The following is a 22971-nucleotide window of genomic DNA, read 5'->3' as shown; positions in this document are numbered from 1 at the left end:
AGACAGCACTAGGAGACTACGCTTTTTCATTCCACTACTATAGTTTTGCCATTTCTACAAATTCATGTAAATACAGTCATACTCCATTTATTATTGAAGGATTTTTTGTTTGTTTGGGGGGCTTATTTTTTATCTGACTTCCTCTATTTAGTACAATGCTTTTGTAATTTATCCATACTGCTGCATATATCAGTAGTTCTTTTTAACTGTTTAATAATTTTCCATTGTATGATATGTTATGACTTGTTTATATATCTACCATTTGATGGGCATTTTAGGTATTTCCAGTTTGGACCTATTCTGAATAAATTTGCTTTGACCATTCATTAGTGTATAAATAAAAGCACACACATAGACACATTTTCATTTATCTTCACAAGAACACTCCACATCCTTGCCAGTATTCAAGATTCTAAGTCTTTTTAATTTTAAGTATTCAATTGAGTACTGAATTCATATATTTGCATTTCTTTAATGTCCAATGTCCATTCATCAGTTTAAGGATATCTGTCATGTTCTAGTTTGCTAAGAACTTTTATCAGGAATGTGTGCTCAATTTTGTCAAATAAATCTCTGCATCTTTTGAGATGATCATATGACTTTTCTTAAGCAGTTAATGTGGTGAATCATACTGATGGATTTTCAAATGTTGATTCAACTTTGTAATCCTCAGATAAAACCTGATTGATATGGAGGATTATTCTTTAAAAATTATTTTAGATTATGTTTGCTAGCATTTTGTTAATGATTTTTGGGTCTATGTTCATAAGGAATATTGGTTTATATTTTTGTAGTGTCGTTTTCAAGTTTTGGTTTTGGGATAGTACTAGATTCAGGAAATAGATTGGGAAGTATTCCCACCAAATAATTTCTGGAAGAATTTGCATAATCATTGAAATAGAAAAAAAAATACTCCAGAAAAAAAGTCAGTAAAGCCAAAACTGATTCTTTGGAAAGATTAATAAAGTTGATAATACTCTTAAGAATATTGATAAAAGAAAAAAGAAACAAATAAAATCATGAATAAAGAAGGGGACATAACTCTAGGACCTATAGACATTAAAAAAATAATATGGGAATAATCTGAGCAACCTAAAACAATAAATTAGAATTTGTATTAAACAAACTGGAGGATTTTTTTTTTTTTTTTTTTTTTTTGGTGGCCTCACCTGCAGCATATGGAAGTTCCTGGGCCAGGGATCAAATCCCAGCTACAGCTGCGACCTACACCACAGCTGGATCCTCAGACCACACCACAACAGGAACTCCTAGAGGAATATTTTTAAAAGGTTTATTTTAACATCCTTCCTTTTGCTTGTTTTGAAGTTAATTTTCTCTTGTGTTCTATGTTTTCTATAGTGAAAACTTAGATCACTGACTTGAGGGCGTTCTTTTTTACTAACATAAGCTCCACATGTTATAAATTTCTTTCCAGGCACTATTTTAGTTGCATCCCACAAATTTTGATAAGTTGTGTCTCAATTTTCATTGTTTAAAATATTCTTATTTATTTTATTTTTTAGATTATTGATTATTTAGAAAAATGTTTAATTTCCAGGTATTTGGGAGTTTTCAAGATATCTTTCTGTTATTGTTGTCTAATTTTACCACTGTATTGGTCTGAGAATATAATTTATATGATTTTAGTCCTTTTGAATATATCCATTTGGATTAATTAACATGTGTCCTTGAAAACAATGTATATTCTGGTATTGGATAAAATCTTCTATGAAAGTCAATTATCCTTAATAATTTTTAAGTTTTCATGTTCTCTCCATAACCGAGGATATTTAGATATACCTGTGACCTATTTCTTCTTTCACTTCTCTCAGGTTTTGATTCATGTATTTTGGAGCAATGAGTGGTAGTAAATGTATACGCATTTAGAATTATTCTGTCTTTTTGAAAAGTCAATGCCTTTATCATTATGAAATGTCCCTATTTATTCAGGGTAATATTGTTCTTCTGAAGTGGACTTTTTTTATGCAGTCTTATAGCTCTTCTGTCTTTCTTCTGGTTGGTGTTGTTGTAGTATACATTTCTCAACACTGTAATTTATTCTGTTTTTAAAAGGAGTTTAATGTGTTTCTTTTAGATAGTATTTATTTAAATCTGTTGTTTACCCTAATCTTAGTGTTTCAGGCTTTTAACTGGATTTTTTTTTTTTTTTTGTCTTTTTAGAGCCCCACCCACAGCCTATGGAGGTTCCCAGGCTAGGGGTCAAATGGGAGCTATAGTTGCTGACATACACCACAGCCACAGCAATGCCAGATCCAAGCCAAGTCTGCAACCTACACCACAGCTCACAGCAATGCCGGATCCTTAACCCACAGAGCAAGGCCAGGGATCAAACCTGCACCCTCATAGATGCTAGTCAGATTCGTTTCTGCTGAACCAGGACACTACTCCCTTGGAATATTTAAATAATTTCCATTTGATCTAATTATCAATCTGATCAGATTAGGTGTACATTTTGTACTTGCTTTTTATTTGCCCTATTTGCCCTTAAAAACCTTCATTTTTTTCTTCCTTTTTTGCCTTACTTTAGATTGAGCAATTTTTATAATTACATTTTATATTCACCTTGATATTAGATATACACATTTGTTTTATATTTTTGTCTTTGTCTAGGGATGTACATCTTTAACTTTTCATAATGTACCTTAAAATAATAATATATCACTTTAAATTTAGCATAAGAATGTTATGGGGTAAATCTCTAATTCTTTTTCTTATTTTTATATTGTTTTTGTCATATGTTTTACTTCCATATATTATATATCCCACCACATATTATATATCCTACAGTATAATCTTATGATTCTTATTTAATAGTCAATTATTTTTTCAAAAGGAGGAATACTTCTTTGCTGTATTTCTGTATTAGTATCTATTCTAGTGCTCTTTACTCCTTTGTGTACAACTGAATTTCTATTTCATAAAATTCCCTTTCTTTCATTAACTAATCCTTAATAATTTAACAATGTTGCTAATTATTATTATTATTTCTAGTATTTCAGGCCTACTGACAGTTCTTTCAATTTTTATTGTTATGAAAAAGTCTCTATTTTTCAAAGCTTTAATTTCTGGATATATAATCCTAGATCCTGTTTTTCAGCAATTTAATGATGCTGTCTTTCTGTCGTTTTCTTATATTCATTTCTCATGGAGTTAGTTGGACTATTGGGTCTGTGGGATTGCAGATTTCATTAAAGCTGAAAATTTTCCAACCATTATATCTTCAATTTTTTTTCAACCCCATTGTCTCCTTATGGAACTTATTATGTATGTGTTGGACTACTTGATATTCACTGAAACTCTGTTTATTCTTTCATTTTTCATTTTTCTTTATTCTTCATTTTTGATAGTTTTTATTGTTATGTGTTCAAATTCACTGTTCCAGTTGCTAGTATTTGCTTCTCATTTTAAATATTCTATATTAAGTTTCCTTTCGGATTTTTTAATATATTTCTCTTCTCCTTATATTCATAATTTTCATTCATCGTTGGGAATATTTATAATGTTTATAAATATTGGCCTTGGTAAGGTAGTTTTCTGCTAATTCCATTATTTGTTTTATTTCAAGATCATGCCTACTGGTTGATTTTTTTTCCTGTTTATGAATTATATTTTCCTGCTTTTTTGCATGCCTGGTGATTTTTTTATTTGGTTGCCAGATGTTGCACATTTTTCATTGTTGCATATTAGATTTTTTTGTATTCCTTTAAAGAGTATTGAATTTTATCCTAGTAATCAAATTAGTTACTCACTGATCAATTGGATCATTTGTTAGGGTTGATTTTTAAGTTTTATTAAGGAAGGTCCAGAGCAGCCTTTAATCTAGGAATCATTTTTCTTCCTTTGTGTTTGCTCCCTTTTCAAGTAAGGCTCACCTAAATGATTCCTATTTGCATGAAATATTTTCTTCCATCCTCTCACTTTCAGTTTGCATGTGTCCTTAGAAGTGAAGTGGGTCTCTTGAAGACAGCATATATATGGGTCTTGTTTTTGTATCCATTCAGCCAGTCTATGTCTTTTGGTTGGGGCATTTAGTCCATTAGCATTTAAGGTCATTATTGATATGTATGTTCTTATTGCCATTTTATTAACTGTTTTGGATTTGTTTTTGTTGCTCTTTTTTCTTCTCTTCTCTGTTCTCTCCTCTTATGATTTGCTGACTATCTTTTTTTTTAATTACTCAAATGAATTTATCACATCTGTAGTTGTATAATGATCATAACAATCTGATTGCACAGGATTTCCATCCCACAGCCCAAGCACATCTCCCCGCCCCCCAAACTGTCTCCTCCAGAGACCATAAGTTTTTCAGTGTCTGTGAGTCAGCATCTGTTCTGCAAAGAAGGTCAGTCTGTCCTTTTTTAGATTCCACATGTCAGTGAAAGCATTTGATGTTGGTGTCTCATTGTATGGCTGACTTCACTTAGCATGATAGTTTCTAGGTCCATCCATGTTGCAAAAAATGCTGGTATTTTGCTCTTTTTAATGGCTAAGAAATATTCCATTGTGTATATGTACCACATCTTCTGGATGCACTCCTCTGTCGATGGACATTTAGGTTGTTTTCATGTCTTGGCTATTGAAAATAGTGCTGCAGTGAACATCGGAGTACATGTGTCTTTGCGAGTCGTGGTTTTCTCTGGATAGATGCCCAGGAGTGGGATTGCTGGATCAAATGGTAGTTCCATGTATAGTTTTCTGAGGAATCTCCATACTGTTTTCCACAGTGGTTGCACCAATTTACATTCCCACCAACAGTGTTCTAGGGTTCCTTTTTCTCCACACCCTTTCCAGCCCTTATTGTTTGTAGACTTTTTGACGATAGCCATTCTGGCGGTGTAAGGTGGTACCTCAGAGTGGTTTTGATTTGCATCTCTCTAATAATGAGTGATGTTGAACATCTTTTCATGTGTTTTTTTGCCATCTGTATGTCTTCTTTGGAGAACTGTCTGTTTAGATCTTCTGCCCATTTTTTGATGGGGTCATTTGTTTTTTTGGTATGGAGCTGCAGAAGTTGTTTATAAATTTTGGAGATTAATCCCTTGTCAGTTGATTCACTTGCAAAGAGAACAGGACAGAAAGCCCAGAATTAAACCCACGCACCTACAGCCAACTGATCTATGACAAAGGAGGCAAGAATATACAATGGAGAAAAGACAGCTTGTTCAATAAGTGGTGCTGGGAAATCTGGACAGCCACATGGAAAAGAATGAAATCAGAACACTCCCTAACACCATACACAAAAATAAACTCCAAATGGATTAAAGACCTAGATATAAGACCAGACACTATAAAATTCTTAGAGGAAAACATAGGCCAAACACTCTCCGACATAAATGGCAGCAACATCTTCTTAGACCCACCTCTCAGAGTATTGACAACAAAAACAAAAATAAACAAATGGGACCTAATCAAACTTCAGAGTTTCTGCACAGCAAAGGAAACTCTAAACAACACAAAAAGACAACCCACAGAATGGGAGAAAATCTTTGCTGACTGTCTTTAGTGTTGTATTTGAGTTAATTTTTCTTATTTGTTTGTGTATCAATTGTAGATTATCTCTTCGAATATTTTTTCTGTCCCTTTCTCTCCCCCTCCTTCTGGGACCCCTATAATACAGATGTTGGTGCATTTAATGTTGTCCCAGAGTTCTCTAGGACTCTTCGTTTCTTTTCAATTATTTTTCTCTTTTCTCTTCCACATCAGTGATTTCCACTAGTCTGTCCTCCACCTTGCTTATTTGTTCTTCTGCCTCCTGTATTCTGCCATTGGTTGCTTCTAATGAATTTTTTATTTCAGTTATTGTATTTTGCATCTCTGCTTGCTTACGTTTTAAATCTTGTATTTCTTTGCTCAGTGTTTCCTGTAAGTTACCCATCTTTTCCTCCAGTTTATTTCCAATGTCTTGCCTCATCTTCAGCGTCATCAGTATAAGGTCTTTTTCCTGGAAGCTGATAATCTCCTGATCACTTAGCTGTTTTTCTAGGGGGTTTACTTGTTCCCTTATCTGAGTTGTAGTTCCCTGCCTTTTCATTTTTATAGGTTTTTGGTGTGGTGTCCTTTTTGCCAACAATAAATCTGTAGCCTCTCTTACCTCTGATGTCTGCCCCTCTTGTGGCTGAAGTTGGTATAGGGGCTTGCTGTAGGCTTCCTGATGCGAGGGACTGGTGCCTCCCACTGGTAGGTGGCGCTGATTCCTATCCCTCTGGTGGGTGGGTCTTTGTCTCTGGGTGAGATTAGAGGTGGCTTTGTGCAGTGGACAAAGTCAGATTCCTTCTGACATGTTTAAGCACAGGGATTCAGTCCTGCCTAAAGCTAACAGGCATTCCTTTATGTTTAAGCCAATTTGAGTTGGTTTTCTGTTGGCTGCAACTGAAAAAGTCCTGCAGGCTACAGATCAGTCTAAAGTGGCAGATACATTGATTTCATTATAAGTTCTAACAGTCTATAGTGTTTATAGTATTTCAGGTGCTAATGACTCATTCAGTGTTTCTTAAACAGAGCTCCTCCAGGACTGGCTGCAGAGAACACCTAAGAGCTCTTTGTAATTAGCTCATTAAAGGAACCCCAGCAAAGTGGTTGTCAACTTGCTTGAAAACTGTTGTCTTGAGTAGGCTAAGCCTTTCCCCTGCATACACGATTGTACTTTGCAAAGCATTTTTGAGAGTTAGGATAAATATAGGCCTGTGTTCAACTCCTGGCCCAATTAATAGAATTCTTCACTAAAATAAGAAAAAAAGACAACCTAGGAATCATTTAGCCCAACTTCTAAGGAGGTAAGTACACTGAGAACAATACCAAGTATATTACTATCTGTTGGAAATATATATTATTGCAGTCTTTATATTAGCCCTAGGAATTTTTTCAGCCTATGACTTTCCAATATTTTTGTTTTGTTTGTTTTGTTTTCCCCAACCATGTAGAATTTCATTTCATGTATTTCATGTACGCACAGATCTGTGTTCAGCCAAAGTCTCAAGGGAACCCTTCTGCATATCTTTGGAGTTTTCCTCTCTGTATAACTTTCTCCTTTTTTGATACATATTATATACTTGCCTTCCACAAATTCTAACTGCCTCAGCTTCTCCAAAGTCTACTCTGTTTCCCAACTCACCTATACTATTGGGCTTTATTTGGGTTCCCCCTGTCTGGGTTACAGCCTAGATACTTGGCTTTATGTTCTGACTCATTTGTTTTCCTTCTGTTAAAATCACAGTCCTTTGCTTCCTATTATTCAGTGTCTGAAAACAGTTTTTCTTTATTTTTATTTGTGTTAGTTTGTAGTTTAATAAATTAGAAGAGAGAAGATAATCCATGTAACTGCTATGAAACCTTAGAGACTCTTTAAAAGGTAGTGCCTAGTGCAGCACAGAGGTCAAATAAGATTAGGGCTGAACTCTGTCCATTAAATTTAAGAGCAATAAATAAGGGTATTTTTATGTTATTTAGAGCCATTCTAACTCATCACATTGATTGAGAAATATTAGAACCTGATGATCAAGTATGGCCTATTTGACTCCCTGGTAGTGATGCTGGAAAGATGATACCAGAATCCAGGTTCTCTTTAATGGCAGTCGAAGAATGAGCTCCACGAACACACAGGCAGCAAGCAAGCAAAGTCTTTATTAAAGGAAAGCAGATAGCTCTCAGGACTGCTGGGAGGAGGGAGAAGAGCCCCTTTTCTTTATTGTCCTAGAGGGGTTCTTATCTCTTAATGGCGGGGAGGTTACCAATATGGGGTCCAGGCAGAAAAAGGTGGTTTTTATCTCCCATCGGCCTTGTTCAATTACCCATATCAGTCCTTGTCCAATAGTGTCTTAAGGGTGGAAATGTCCTGAAAGTCTCAAAGTTTCTTTGTCCTTTTCTTCCCATAAACTGAGTCACAGGGGATTAGGGATTAATGTCCAACTGGGAATAGGTACATTCCCTATAGTAAACAAGGCCTGTGGGGATGTTACTCCCTGGAGTCCCTAAGCCACAAATGTTTTTGTTTTTTGTTTTTTTGTTTTGTTTTTTTTCACGATCTAATTATTTATTTTTCTTCTTTTTTATCTTTTATTTACATATATTTTTTTCTACTGTACAGCATGGTGACCCAGTTACACTTACATGTACACATTCTTTTTTCTCACATTACATGTTCATCATAATTGGCTAGACAGAGTTCCCAGTGCTAGCAGCAGGATCCCACTGCTAATCCATCCTGAAGGCAGCATTCTGCATCTGTTTACCCCAAGCTCCCAGTCCCTCCCACTCCCTCCTCTTCCCCCTTGGCAAACAAAGTCTGTTCTCCAAGTCCATGATTTTCTTTTCTGTGGAAAGATTCCTTTGTGCCATATATTAGATTCCAGATATAAGTGATGTCATATGGTATTTGTCTTTCCCTTTCTGACTTACTTCACTCAGGATTACAGTCTCTAGTTCCATCCATGTTGCTGCAAATGGCATTATTTCATTATTTTTTATGGCTGAGTAGTATTCCATTGTGCATATATACCACATCTTCCTAATCCAATCATCTGCCAGTGGACATTTGGGTTGTTTCCATGTCTTGGCTATTGTGAATAGTGCTTCAGTGAACATGTGGGTGCATGTGTCTTTTTCAAGGAGAGTTCTGTCTGGATATATGCCCAAGAGTGGGATTGCTAGATCAGATGGTAGTTCTATGTATAGTTTTCTAAGGTACCTCCATACTGTTCTCCATAGTGGTTGTACCAACTTACATTGACACCAACAGTGAAGGAGGGTTCCCTTTTCTTCACACCCCCTCCATTGTTTGTTCTTTGTGGACTTATTAATGATGGCCATTCTGACTGGTGTGAGCTGGTATCTCATGGTAGTTTTGATTTGCATTTCTCTGATAATCAGGGATGTTCAGCATTGTTTCAAGTGCTCGTTGGCCATCTGTATATCTTCCTTGGAGAAATGTCTACTCAGGTCTTTTTCCCATTTTTCAATTGGGTTGTTGGCTTTTTTGCTGTTGAGTTGTATAAGTGGTTTGTATATTTTAGAGATTAAGCCTTGTCAGTTGCATCATTTGAAACTATTTTCTCCCATTCTGTAAGTTGTCTTTTTATTTTCTTTTTAGTTTCCTTTTCTGTGCAAAAGCTTTTCAGTTTGATTAGGTCCCATTGGTTTGTTTTTGCTTTTATTTCTGTTGCTTTGGGAGACTGACCTGAGAAAACATTTATAAGGCTGATATCAGAGAATGTTTTGCCTATGTTCTCTTCTAGGAGTTCAATGGTGTCTTTTATATTTAAGTCTTTAAGTCATTTTGAGTTTATTTGGTGCATGGTGTGAGAGTATGTGCTAGTTTCATTGATTTGCATGCAGCTGTCCAGGTTTCCCAGCAATACTGCTGAAAAGACCATCTTTTTTCCGTTTTATGTTCTTGCCTACTTTGTCAAAGATTAATTGACCATAGGTCTCTGGGTTTTTTCTGGGTCTGTTCTGCTTCATTGTTCTGTGTGTCTGTTTTGGTACCAGTACCACACTGTCTTGATTTCTCCAGCTTTGTAATAGTGCCCGAAGTGTGGGAGAGTTATGCCTCCTGCTTGGTTTTTGTTCATCAGAATTGCTTTGCCAATTCTGGGTCTTTTGTGTTTCCATGTGAATTTTTGGATCGTTTGTTCTGGTTCTGTGAAAAATGCCATGGGTAAATTGATAGGGATTGCATTGAATGTGTAGATTGCTTTGGATAGTATGGCCATTTTTGAAATATTAATTTTTCCAACCCAGGAGCATGGGATGTCTTTCCATTTCTTTACATCTTCATTGCTTTCCTTGATTAATGTTTAGAAACTGTCACTATATGCAGATGACATGATACTATATATAGAAAACCCTAAGGACTCAAGCCAAAAACTACTTGAACTGATCAGCAAATTCAGCAAAGTAGCAGGATATAAGATTAACATTCAGAAATCAGTCACATTTCTGTGTACTAACAATGAAATTTTAGAAAAGAAATACAAAAACACAATACCTTTTAAAATTACACCCCAAAAAATCAAATACCTGGGAATACACCTGACCAAAGAGATAAAGGACTTATATGCTGAGAACTTAAGCCGCACATGTTAATGGCCATATCGAAGAATGCATCAAAGCCCATGCTCCTACACTGACTACCTGAGTTAGTATTCTGCCTCAGTAGTACTCTGTAGAATGTAAACTTTTTTTATGCAAAGATCACACATAGACTATAACTATTCTTACACATATGATAAAATACCTGAATACATTGGTCTAAAATACGCTGATCTAGAGGAAAATAAGAATATCAGTGATTGTTCAAGGAAGTTCAGATACATAACTTCAATTAGACATGATTAAATAAAAACTAGACAGGATACTCATTTTTCTTAACAGTACTATTAAGTTTGAAGGTCCATAAAGCTACAGTTTTGGGAACAAAATAAAAATTCCTCAAGAGTTCCAAAGATTTTTGATGAATATGAGCAGTGCTCTAAGTTTCTACTGACATTTGTGCAATTTCAACCTGATATATAAGTATCTGCTCCATTTCTCAGACTCATGAGTAAGTCATACATAACTTATAAGTGTTCCATGTTATCTACAGAATCCTACAATGTGGCCAAACTCTAATAAAACTCCTAAAATTGAAGCTAAGCTGATGCCTAATGTTCAGGATAAAAATCAGGATAGAATATAGACCAAGTTTTTTTTTAATATTTCCTTGTTTGATATCATTACATTTACTTATCATTGAATAAACATTGTTAACTGAAGTTGATTAAAATTTTTGATTATTTGAACTACAGTTAAAAATCCAAATTTCTGAAATAGGTAGGCACGTCATCATTATAAACAATTACAAAAAATTTATCGCTCCCTCAAATATTCATGAGCATGTATTCTACTATTTAAAAAACTTATATGACTAAAATCTAAATGAACAGTGATTTTGAGATTTATAGCTTTCCTTTCGTTGTGTCATGGGTAATTTCTCTGTGCTAAGGTGTGAGCACACACATCATTTGAGCTTTTATTGAAATAGAATACAAAGCCTGCCATCTTTCATTAGCAGGGGAATAGTGCATAAATCCTCTATTGCTAAATAAACATTACATCTAATTATGATTTAAGGTTGATGTTGGCTATAGCGCTATCTAAACACATGGTTAATGGTCTCGTTTATCTTCTACTGTTACTTCCTGAATAAACTTCCTGATTTGGAAAGGTCCCAATATCTATGTGTACTGTTGACTAGTCTTTAAGAATTAATGCTTTGGTCTTATATAATAAATTGGGTAGCAGACATTTCATATTTTAGTTAAAGCCAAAAAATCAATTATTTTAGTTAGTAAGGTTAATAAGGCATTTATTTTAGTTAAATATCTCATAAGACGGTTTTAAAATTTATTGCATGATTATAGTTTCCATGACATATCATCATTTTCTATTCATGATTATGGCCAATTTTGTTTAAAAGAGTCAAGAAAAAAATTATTTAAGTGAATAAGTCAATCATCCTTATTCTGAATTCTCATTCTACAAGGTTACTTGAAATTAAGGCAGTGCTTTGTCTTATGCTTTGGAAACTATGGCTATGTTTGTAGTGAAATAAAAATTATATTTTCACTTTTTGGGTTTAAAATAACTTTTAGTAGCATCCCCTACCTCAGGCCCTTTTACTGGTTAGCAATGAGGCATAGAAAAATACTTAATCATAAAGACACCAACAAGAAGGCCAGGTGATATTTTAATGTCAGCAACTGGGAAAATATTTCACCAAACGTTTGGACAGGAGAGACATAAGAGATGAGAAGCTGGTGATTGTACATAATATCCTGGAAAGAGTTGTCCCATAAGTAAGCTCCTGTTGGCAGGAGCAGAAGCAGGAATATCCCTAGCAGTGGTGGATGTAAGAATTAAGCTGAGCAATGAAAGTGTGAGAAATGCAAAGTGAGATCCAGCCAGACTTGAATCTGGGAATTGGGCAAGTTGCTATGCATACAAGTCTGCCATGGCGCTGTAGAACTAAGAGGTATAATGGAACAGCACCAAAAAGAGGCGGGTCATAGACTAAGTGCAAACCCTTTGTGATGGCAAACTCAGATACAGCGAGAGGTGGTACCCACTTGGGAGATAGAAACCACACTAGTTACTTAAACAGGGTAAGTAGAATATTAAGAATTGTTCACTGGTAAAAGGTGGCTAGTTACTGAAAAGGATAAAGGAGAGATATAAAAAATCCTAAAGTATTAGGTACAAAAAAGTAGCTACTACTTCAGTGGGAGGGCAGGTTGGGCAGTAAAGGAACCAAGGACTAAGAGAAGACATGGCCCTGCTCCCTACTCCCAGCAAGACTGAGGTTCAGACAGAGTGTGGCTCCCATAGGAATGCACAGCCTGCTGGAGGTAAAACAAAGCAATAGTACTAATAAGTATAGAGAAAACTTGCCCAAATTTGCTGGTCTGTAGAAGCTATCCACCTTTGCTGGAGGAGATGGGCATGCTGGACCTACTTAAAAGCATCCTGCCCTGGTAGAACAGACCTAAGACCTAAGCTGCCAAAGGAGAGAGTGGCCTGAGAGCACAGATGGAATTCTTTGGGGCTCTGGGCTCCCAAGCTAAATAGTTAAATAATAATGACAATGATAGTAATGAAGAACCAGAACCCAAAACAGAAGTATCTTCCCACCACTATGGCCTTATTAGGTCTTTCCAAGACCCTTTGTTGACTAAGCCTAACATTCTGCTACCTGACCAGGGAGAAATGTCCACAGCATCAGACTCTAGTATCACAAAGCAGGGCAAGGAGGAGTGAGTGCAGAGCTCGGAGGCGGCAGAGTAATCATTGGCACAACTGCTCTCTGCCAATGATTGATTCCCAGATCTTAAATAACGTTTTAGAAATCCTCTTGAAGTCTAATTAAATTGCATGGAGCTGTGAGCTCTGTAAATCAGAAGCAGAAAGCCTTAAGGAATAAAAGACAAAAAGACATGTGGATGAGCAGCAATTGAAGACTGCCACAGAGATGAAATAAAGAAATTATTAAAAAGCTGGAGTTCCCGTCATGGCACAGTGGTTAATGAATCCGACTAGGAACCATGAGGTTGCTGATTCGATCCCTGGCCTTGCTCAGTGGGTTAAGGATCCAGCGTTGCCGTGAGCTGTGGTGTAGGTCACAGATGTGGCTCAGATCCTGCATTGCTGTGGTTCTGGCGTAGGCTGGCGGCTACAGCTCTGATTCGACCCCTAGCCTGGGAACCTCCATATGCCATGGGAGGCGGCCCTAGAAAAGACAACAAATAAATAAATAAATAAATAAATAGAAAGAAATTATTAAAAAGCTAAAAGTGCAATAGTGTAATTAAAATAAGCGTTGGTGGTATATACATACAGCAGAATTTTCACTGTGTAGAATGGGAGGGGCAAAATGGAGAACAAAGTTGAGACGCAAATGGGGAAATGATGACAGAAGACAGTGGTATATTATGTTTGGCAGACAGACAAAAATGAGGTACTTTAAGAATTATAGGTGATCCTGAAGAGGAAAACGGAAAAAGTGGAGTTCCCTGGTGGCCGAGAGGTTAAGGATCCAGCATTTTCACTGCTGTGGCTCAAGTTGCAGCTCTGGAATGAGTTTGATCCTTGGCCTGGAGGCTTTTGCATGGCCAAAAAGAAAAAAAAGAAAAAAACTGATAAATTAGAACTGAAATAGCAAGCAGAAACAAGTTTGACGAAAACAGCACTGAATTAAAAAACAAGTTCTCAAATTGAAAGAACTTGCTACTGAAATTAATTTTTTCTGTCTTTTTAAAGTATTGTTGGAATATAGTTCTGTGATAATCTGGGAAAAGAATCTGAAAAAGAATGGCTGTGTATATAGGTATAACTGAATCACTTTTTTGTACAGAAGAAATTATCACAACATTGTAAATCAACTAAATTCATTTTTTAAAAGACTCAAACTTTTAAAAATTCTAGCAAACCTATAAATTATATATATAAAGATAAAATCCTATGTGTATCCAGGAAGGATACAGAAAGTTAGCAACAAAGCACCTCAAATCAGGCTTATCTGCAAAACTAAATTCTAAAAAACATCCTGGATATCACTTATTTAAATTCTCTCTGGCTTTCCCACATCCGGTTTGGTGCTTTTCATATGTTCTCAGAGCAGTTGCACTTCTATTATATCATGCTTATTCTCTTGTGTTATATTAACATATTTATTTCTCTCCCTTCATTAGACTGTAAAGTATGTCTCTATACAATAAATGCTATAAAAATGAAATGATTAGATGAAATGGCTTTATCTCAATGTCAGTCTTTGAAACAAGAAGTGTTTGAAGAAAACCTATACCTAACTCCTCCTTGCCACAAAGACAGAGGAAACACAGTTTCTTTCTTATTCAGTAGCTTTATGGTTTCTGGACACTCATATATTTTGGTAAATGCAGGAAGCAATTTTAACATTATGTTCACTGATGTTTCCCAAGCGACTACACTAGAACAGTACAAAGCGTGTAACAGACTCATGATTAATATCTGCTTAAGGGAAGCGTAGAAGCAGTAGAATTAAAATTTAAAGATATTTCCCATGAAATGATGTTAATCGTTGCTGTTTTTATCTCTTCCATAGGCTTGTAACTGCAGCTCGATAGGCTCTTTGGATTTCCAATGCAATGTAAACACAGGCCAATGCAACTGTCGTCCAAAATTCTCTGGTGCAAAATGTACAGAGTGCAATCGAGGTCACTGGAACTACCCTCACTGTAGTCCCTGTGACTGCTTCCTGCCAGGGACTGATGACTCAAGCTGTGATTTAGAGACTAAAAAATGCTCCTGCATCGATCAGACTGGGCAGTGTACTTGTAAGGTACGTGCTGCGGAAGTTCAGTAAGGAAAAACCCCACTCCTGTTTCTGTTGCTCAGTTTCAACTTCAGTTATTTATTTCTGCATCATGAGGCCAAACAGACAGACAAACAACACTTCATCGTCAGACACAGAGGTTTGATCTGGCATACAAATATCACTACTTTTTAAAAGCTTACTTTCAACCAAATCCTAGTGGGGTTTTTTTGGTTGTTTTTTTTTCTAGCTGGTATAAATGATACAGTTTCTACAATAAAGCTCAGTTTGTCTTTACATATTCATTTTGCTGAAACAAGAATAGTCTGAGAGGAAAAAAAGTTTTCTTAAGCATCATCAGAGAAAATCACAGCTAAATAATAAGGCTTATAAAAAAATTTCTCCTCAAATTAATCCACAATCACTGTCCACTGAAAATATATTTACTGCTGTGGAAGTTCAGTAAAATTTCATCATGTATAAACACTGACATTACAACAGTAACTATATGCAAATTTCAGCCCTCATTAATATTGTTAAATGAAGTAGAAAAACAGGCAATATAAAGGATAAGCAGCATTTTCCCCCTTAGATATTTCTGAAAATCAACCCCAGAATAAATGCAGTTAAGACTGTGTCAGAAGTATCTTTTCAAGAAAAAGTTTGTGCAGCAGTGCCCGTCGTGGCTCAGTGGTTAATAACTCCGACTAGGAACCATGAGATTGCGGGTTCGATCCCTGGCCTTGCTCAGTGGGTTAAGGATCCAGTGTTGCCGTGAACTGTGGTGTAGATTGCAGACGTGGCTCTGATCCCGAGTTGCTGTGGCTGTGGTGTAGGCCAGTGGCTACAGCTCCATTTCAACCCCTAGCCTGGGAACCTCCATATGCCACAGGAGCGGCCCTAGAAAAGGCAAAAAGACAAAAAAAAAAAGAAAGAAAGAAAGTTTGTACAGAGAAGGACAAAGGAAAGAGGAGGATGAAATCTGGGGAGTGGTTGTTAAAACAGTCTTGAGAATTTAGGAAAATGGTACCAAAAGTCCTGGGCAAAACACAAAGTATGATGCTACTTTACTGCATATTATAAGTATGATTATACATCATGCTTAACACATGTTATATGTGAGTATATACAGTATTCAGTAATAATTAGATAAATCTGTATTTTTTAAATAAATCTGCCTGTCTTTTAGAACTTTGCATCACACCACTGTCTAGGAACCAATGTTTTCCTTTTACTTTTGAAATTCTCATAGCTCTTTCGTATTCCTCACAGTGGAATAGTAGGGAAATGTGCTGCTTAAATTTAAAAAACAATATACAATATCCTTAGTAATGTACATATTTATAAATAAAGCATTTGTAAAACCCATGACACGCTAACAACGAGATTAACTACATATGCCATGTAAGATGTGAGTCTAATATTCAGCATTGTTCTATTTTTTGTTTACTTATTTTTAAAAAGTGCACTCCCGTTATTCATTCCTGAATTTATTTCTCTCCTAACTTCACCACGTGGACTCTGAGGAGCTCTCATCTTTCTTCAGGTGAATGTGGAAGGTGTCCACTGTGACAGGTGCCGGCCTGGCAAATTTGGACTTGACGCCAAGAATCCACTTGGCTGCAGCAGCTGCTATTGCTTCGGTGTTACTACTCAGTGCTCTGAAGCAAAAGGACTGATCCGTACGTGGGTGAGTAAGAAACTGCTGAGCCATGTAATTGTATAATGTTCATTCCCGCTGACATCTTTTAGCCCGACACCAAGGGGCAGGGGGAAACGGCAAGACACGTAAGTAACCTTTTGCCCTGTGCACACTGGGTACTTGTAAAGGGACCATGTGCCATTAGACAGTTGGAATAAATCCCTTTTCTCGTCTTCCTTAAAAATCGTTCATTTATTGTGGATAAGGAAATAGAGGCCAAGTGAAAAAGGAAAACCCTATAAAAGAAACATTATGTTTTGGGATGGGAAGAAGATGCCTTTTGGAAGATGGGGGCAGCAGAGAGGAAAGGCAGATCTGTTTCCATGCAATGAAAATGAAAACCAGAACTTGCACATTTACTCCAACCAGCCTTAGAGAATCTTTTTTAGCATGGAAATGTCTTCCTTTATACCTTAATTTTCTTTTAACTGTCCCTACTTTTAAGCTCTACTTTTAGTGTGAAAGACCAGTTTTCACAAATGTGGATTTCCCTGTGCCAACAAGTCGGAGAGGTTTATCCCCTCTTCTCCCTCTTCATTGTGCACGAGTTCTGCTTCTCGTAAGAACACGTCATCAGAAGGGGATGGGGCTGCAGATAGACATACAGTCCGTAACTCGGTTTTAAAGGAGGCCCCCACAGACTTCAGCTCAGCCATCTGCTGTGTGTTGATCCCACGCAGGTGACTCTGCAGCCTGAGCAGACCATTCTGCCCCTGGTGGATGAGGCACTGCAGCATACAACTACCAAAGGCATCGCTTTTCAACATCCAGAGATTATTGCACACATGGAGCTGGTGAGACAAGACCTCCATTTGGAACCTTTTTATTGGAAACTTCCAGAACAATTTGAAGGAAAGAAGGTGAGAACGAGAACTTTGAAGTCACATGAGAACAAAATAAATTTTTTTTTTTTTTGTCTTTATGCCATTTTCTAGGGCCACTTCTGCGGCATATGGAGATTCCCAGGCCCAGAGTCTAATCAGAGCTGTAGCCGCCGGCCTACGCCAGAGCCACAGCAACACGGAATCTGAGCCGTGTCTGCAACCTACACCACAGCTCATGGCAACGCCAGATCCTTAACCCACTGAGCAAGGCCAGGGATCGAACCCACAACCTCATGGTTCCAAATCGGATTCATTAACCACCAAGCCATGATGGGAACTCCTAAAATATGTTTTTAGAATCCTGCTATTTGGCGATTTATCTAACTCACCACTCCCTGCTTTATTTTGTCAGCTGATGGCCTATGGTGGCAAACTCAAGTATGCAATCTATTTTGAGGCTCGGGAAGAGACAGGTTTCTCTACATATAATCCTCAAGTTATCATTCGAGGCGGGACTCCAACTCATGCGAGAATTATCATTAGGCATATGGCTGCTCCTCTGATTGGCCAGTTGACAAGACATGAAATTGAAATGACAGAGGTAAGGTTGTTAGTTGTTGGGTGCCAGGATGCCAGTGGTTTTACATTCAGTTTTGTCAAAGTGATCTCTTTTCTTGTTAATAGAAAGAATGGAAATATTATGGTGATGATCCTCGAGTCAGTAGAACTGTGACCCGTGAAGATTTCTTGGATATCCTATATGATATCCATTATATTCTCATCAAAGCTACCTATGGAAATATCATGAGACAAAGCAGGTAAACTATAATTAAGAACCTCCAAGTTAAGTTCTTATTCTAGAATCTGTAGTTAAGATCAGTAAGACAGACAAGGATTTCAAAATTTGATTTGGGAGCAGGATGACAAAACAAGTCAAGGATGGCATCCAGGTCACGTGGTGGAATTTACTACTCCTCCCCCACAAAAAGGAAAACAAAATCGGAAGCAAGAGTAAGGAGACAAATGTTGTATTGATCTTTGACATGGTGAGTTTTCAATGAGAATCCACAGCAGAGAATTCACTGTTGTGCTATTGGTAGGTTACAAGATTGCTAAGAAAGTGTCCTTCTTCAACCCTCAGGGGAACCAGACAGGGCCAGGTTGGTCCTGTCTCTTCCAACCATATGGATTCTCATCTGTTCACCCCAGTGTGTCACACTCTATTGTCCTTCTCCCTGTGTTTGATGATGTGAAAAGATTGGGAATCACATTGAATGGGAAAGTACCCAGAAGAAGAGCAAGAATGAATGTAAGAATGAATGTGGGATCGAGGAAGCCAAATGATGAGAATACTACAAGAGAGAGTGTACAGTGTTTGCATATGACCCAGAGAGGCCAGCTGAAATGGGACTCTCACACTGACACTTAGGATCACACTGGTAACATTTGCAATACCAGTTTTAGTGACGTCCTGGAGCAGAAATAGTCTCAATGTTTTGAGGAATGAATGGGGCATAATGAACCTACTGTTATGAGTGTAGGCTATTATTTTCCATGAATGAAACTGTGAAAGGGAGGAATGAGATGTGTCAAAAGTCAAGGGATGATTGTTTCATCTGAGAGAAGCATGTTTGTATACCATGGGGTGGGGGGAGGAATTAATAGAAGATATATATAAAAATGAGGTGTTCCTGCTGTGGCTTAGAAGTTAGCTAACCTGACTAGAATCCATGAGGATCTGGGTTCGATCACTGGCCTTGCTCAGTAGGTTAAGGATCTGATGTTGCAGTGAACTGTGGTGTAGGTCGCAGACACATCTCAGATCCCACGTTGCTATGGCTGTGGCGTAGGCCGGTGGCTTCACCTCCAGTTGGACCCCTAGCCTGGGAACCTCCATATGCCATGGGTGCAGCCCTAAAAAGACAAAAAGACCAAAAAAAAAAAGATATACATAAAAATGATAGAGTAAAGAGAAAATTAATGAAAAAACCAGGATACTTCAGCATCATGAGTACACATGGTCAGATGCCTCAAGTATAAGGGAAAACTCATCCAATTAGATAAAATGAAGAATTGCACAGATGTAGCTAAATTTCATACCATGGAGGCTGAAAGTTGAATTCAATTCATACACAGTCTCAATTTCTCTAGCATATCGGTTTTCTCCATTATGTCTTATAAGAATATGAAAACAAAAAAAAAAAGTTTAAAAATAGTCTTATATAACAAAATAGTAAATTGGGCCAGGAAAATAAAACAAAATTATGAACCCTCTATTGATAAGCCAGTGAATATAAAAATACCGTATTTCAAATGTTTACTTTGCACTAAACATGTAGCAGAAAATCCTTTCTTTGTTGCAGATGATCCATGTTGCTCTTCTGATTGTACCAAACGTAGGGACCAAATCAAGGACTGAAATTCACTTTCAAGTCTGTGTTGCGTTGATTTCTTTTTCATAGTTCTCATTTCTAGCAGAAGATTCTTTTATGCAAAATGATTTTCTAAAAGCATGTATCAAAATATGTTGTCAACTATATATTGTTAATTATTTTTGAATATCAAATGTAAATCAGGTGACCAGCCAAAGCAGGTTTGCATGTCATAGAAGACAGCAGGTAACTTTGCGAGTGTGCAGATATGTTATTTTGCAAATTGTTCCCATGCCTCAGTAAAAAAAAAAGTTTGGTAGGTACACAGAACACTTTGGTAGCAAATCTGAAAGAAACAATGTTGTCATGCATTTTTCATTATACTTTCTTTGCCTCTCTCACACCATTCCACCTTTCTTCACTGTAAGGTCGCTTTTTTTTTTCCCCTATAAGTCTCTCATTGCTTTATTTCACATACCTCACTAAATGATATTCTTTGGCTTGGGAGTTTATCTTCTGAAACATTAGAGTAAATAAATACTTCGCTTTTTCTAGACTCCATAAAAACGAGAGTGAACGTCTAGAAACAATAAAAGCAAGTAGAGTAGTGGGTCAGCACTTGATTTTGTAGAACAGTGGAATTATAACAAAGATCAAAAATACGTTTGAGTCTTTCCTCTGAAGTAGTTAAGACGTAACTCTGCATCTTTAGGCAGAAGCAGAGCTTCTTATGCATGTGGTTTGAGATTCTCACTTTGTACGTATGGTCAACCCTGAAATGCTCTTTTTTCTTTGCTTTTGTCTTTTCTTACATTTCTTGGAAGAACTTAATGACTTTGTTTTTCAGGACTCATTTAAGTAGAGGCCTGAGTTTGGCCAAATCCCTGATTCAGGCAAAACAGCTCCTCTCTAATTCCCTGAGGGAAAAAAATGATGTGTTGCATAAATATTTGTTGCTGACACCATTCAAGTTTCCCTTAGTTTTTAAATACTCACTAGTGTTGTTGTGTGGATGTTGTGAGAAGGGAAGGTAATGCTAGTAACTGCTCAGGTTAAAAAAATACCTTGAGAAGCCAATACAGACAACTTGTCAACAAACACCAAGTCACCTTCCTACACCAGCAGTGAACCCAGAGTCTTTATTTTAAGCAGGGGTTGTTTGTTTAGAGATCACAACTGCTGTGCATCCTATAAGGAGGGGAACATTAAATCCGAATTTTAACTAAACATGTGTTTCATAAAGTGTGGTCTTCAGACTGCAGAATACAATGTGAGCCAAATCAGAATGTGCATTCGTAATTCAGTGTCAGTAAAACCTACCTATGCTTGTTATGAAGTTTATGATTCAAGCTCCTTAAGCTATTGGAGGTGAATTTTATTGAAGCAAAACTATTCATTGTCTCATTTAAAAGCTTATTTGCAGAACATTTCATGTTACCAGTTAGTCAGTCATGAAATGGTCTGAGTTTATGGACTGCATATATTTTTAATGTATAATTTCAAATTAATGAAAAGGGTTTCAACATTTTCACTGTGAATAATTTTTTTTTAATTATCAGTACCTTTTCACCAATAGGAAGGGTGGGTTAAGTTACTTGAAGGATTTATTCAATAAAGTTAATAATATACTAATTTGAGAGGTTCTTTATCATCAGAAAGAGATCAGTATCACTAGATTATGCTTAATTGTTGTTTCTTAAATGGTTTTCTAAAGTCCTTTGATAGGATGTTCAGATTCAAGAGCAAAAAATCGGGGCCAGTTGCAAATTAAAAGCAATTTCACTAGTAACTACAGGAGATGTTCTAACAGAGAGTGACCTTGGATTGTCTGTTTGAAAGAATGTAAATGTCTAATTAATTGGCCATGTCTACCTGAAGCCCCTCACATTTTAAAAAGTGGGGGGGGGAAACTCTTCGTTAATAACTTCTCAACAGGACATCAGGCATCTAATTTCCTAGCTGCTTTATGATTTCTGTGAATATTTTGCTAATGTGTAGTCTCACCCTTTGAGGAAGCAAAGATGTAGGAATAAGATGTGACACACAGAGGCCCTGGAATTTGACAGCTTTAAGACAATAGAACAAGTGTGCGATTATTGACAAAACCCCGAGAAGACCCTTCCTGCAGGATGGAGTGTTTGCTAGGTGAGCTGACTTTACTGGTACTGCCATCAAGGTATTTGCTCACTGTTTCCAGGATTTCTGAAATCTCAATGGAGGTAGCTGAACAAGGACGCATCACAGCAGTGACCCCTCCAGCGCACTTGATAGAAAGATGTGATTGTCCTCCAGGCTATTCTGGCTTGTCTTGTGAGGTAAGCTGGCTCCAACTGACCTGCTTCAGCTCAGGTCACTTCACCCACCCAATGGAAATACTCTTGAACTACCTTTACTGCAATCAGTTTTACTTTCACACATAACCTCAATCTATTTTATTTGATCTTCCACTCACAGTGTGAGACGCAGCAAGGGAAGGATGATGTTATTGTTCCCTAGAAGTAAGAATCACAGCTCAAGGGGAATATTGGATAAAAAATAAAAGATTTGTAAAAATATGAAACAGAAAATAAGAATATTTTCTTAAGTCTTGTTTATTGTATCTGTTTTCTTGGCACCTTTCCTGAACAGTTAAGACATTGAAGCTGCAGTGATCATGAGATAGGATTATACTGGGTTTTGAAAGATTGCTTTTATATAGATTGTGACAAAACCGAGGCACTAAATGTCAGACTCTTCCCTTCAACACAGGCTTCTCAGTCATATTTTGATTCAACAATTCCACTCTCATTCAGTCATTAGATTTTTAAAACTGCCTTTTTTTGTTTTACTTTCTAGGATGTTCCTTTGACTATGTTCAGAACCGGTAAATTTTTGAGATCTTTACTTTGTGGAACCAGTTTGATTTTTACAAGTATTGTCTTAATAGTAAGAGTGTGATCTAGGGGAAGGTGGACTTGTTGAGAAACTGGCCTGGGGTTGAATCTCTATTTCATCATATAGTAAGACTGAGACCTTGTGCAGCTCTTATCTGCTTACACTTCAGCTGGGAAATCAAGCTCCTGAGTCACTGCCATCACACTCGCCCAGTGCAACAACTAAAGGCTGGCCTGGGAGGGGCCTCCCTGATGTGCCCCAGTCCTACAGCACAGATTCTTTCCCCCTAGGTTGGTTGGTGACCCCCTCATACCAGTTAGATATTTTTAATATCTCTCCCACCTATAGCCCAAGAAT

The 22971-nt window shown here is 37.0% G+C and overlaps 1 protein-coding gene across 1 annotated transcript in view; it reads left to right on the top strand.

Annotated features, from left to right (window-relative positions):
• The window catches only part of LAMA2 (laminin subunit alpha 2), a 594330-nt gene that overhangs the window by 392246 nt on the left and 179113 nt on the right, over positions 1 to 22971 (top strand). Inside the window, 6 exon segments of the mRNA XM_021084463.1 lie at positions 14633 to 14869; positions 16389 to 16532; positions 17225 to 17404; positions 17781 to 17969; positions 18053 to 18186; positions 21938 to 22055. Coding sequence (XP_020940122.1) covers positions 14633 to 14869; positions 16389 to 16532; positions 17225 to 17404; positions 17781 to 17969; positions 18053 to 18186; positions 21938 to 22055 — 1002 coding nt within the window.

This window comes from Sus scrofa, chromosome 1, assembly GCF_000003025.6.
Source record: "Sus scrofa isolate TJ Tabasco breed Duroc chromosome 1, Sscrofa11.1, whole genome shotgun sequence".
Taxonomy (NCBI): Eukaryota; Metazoa; Chordata; class Mammalia; order Artiodactyla; family Suidae; genus Sus; species Sus scrofa.
Note: the sequence above shows the minus strand (reverse complement) of the source record. Positions and strands in the feature narration are given on the sequence as shown.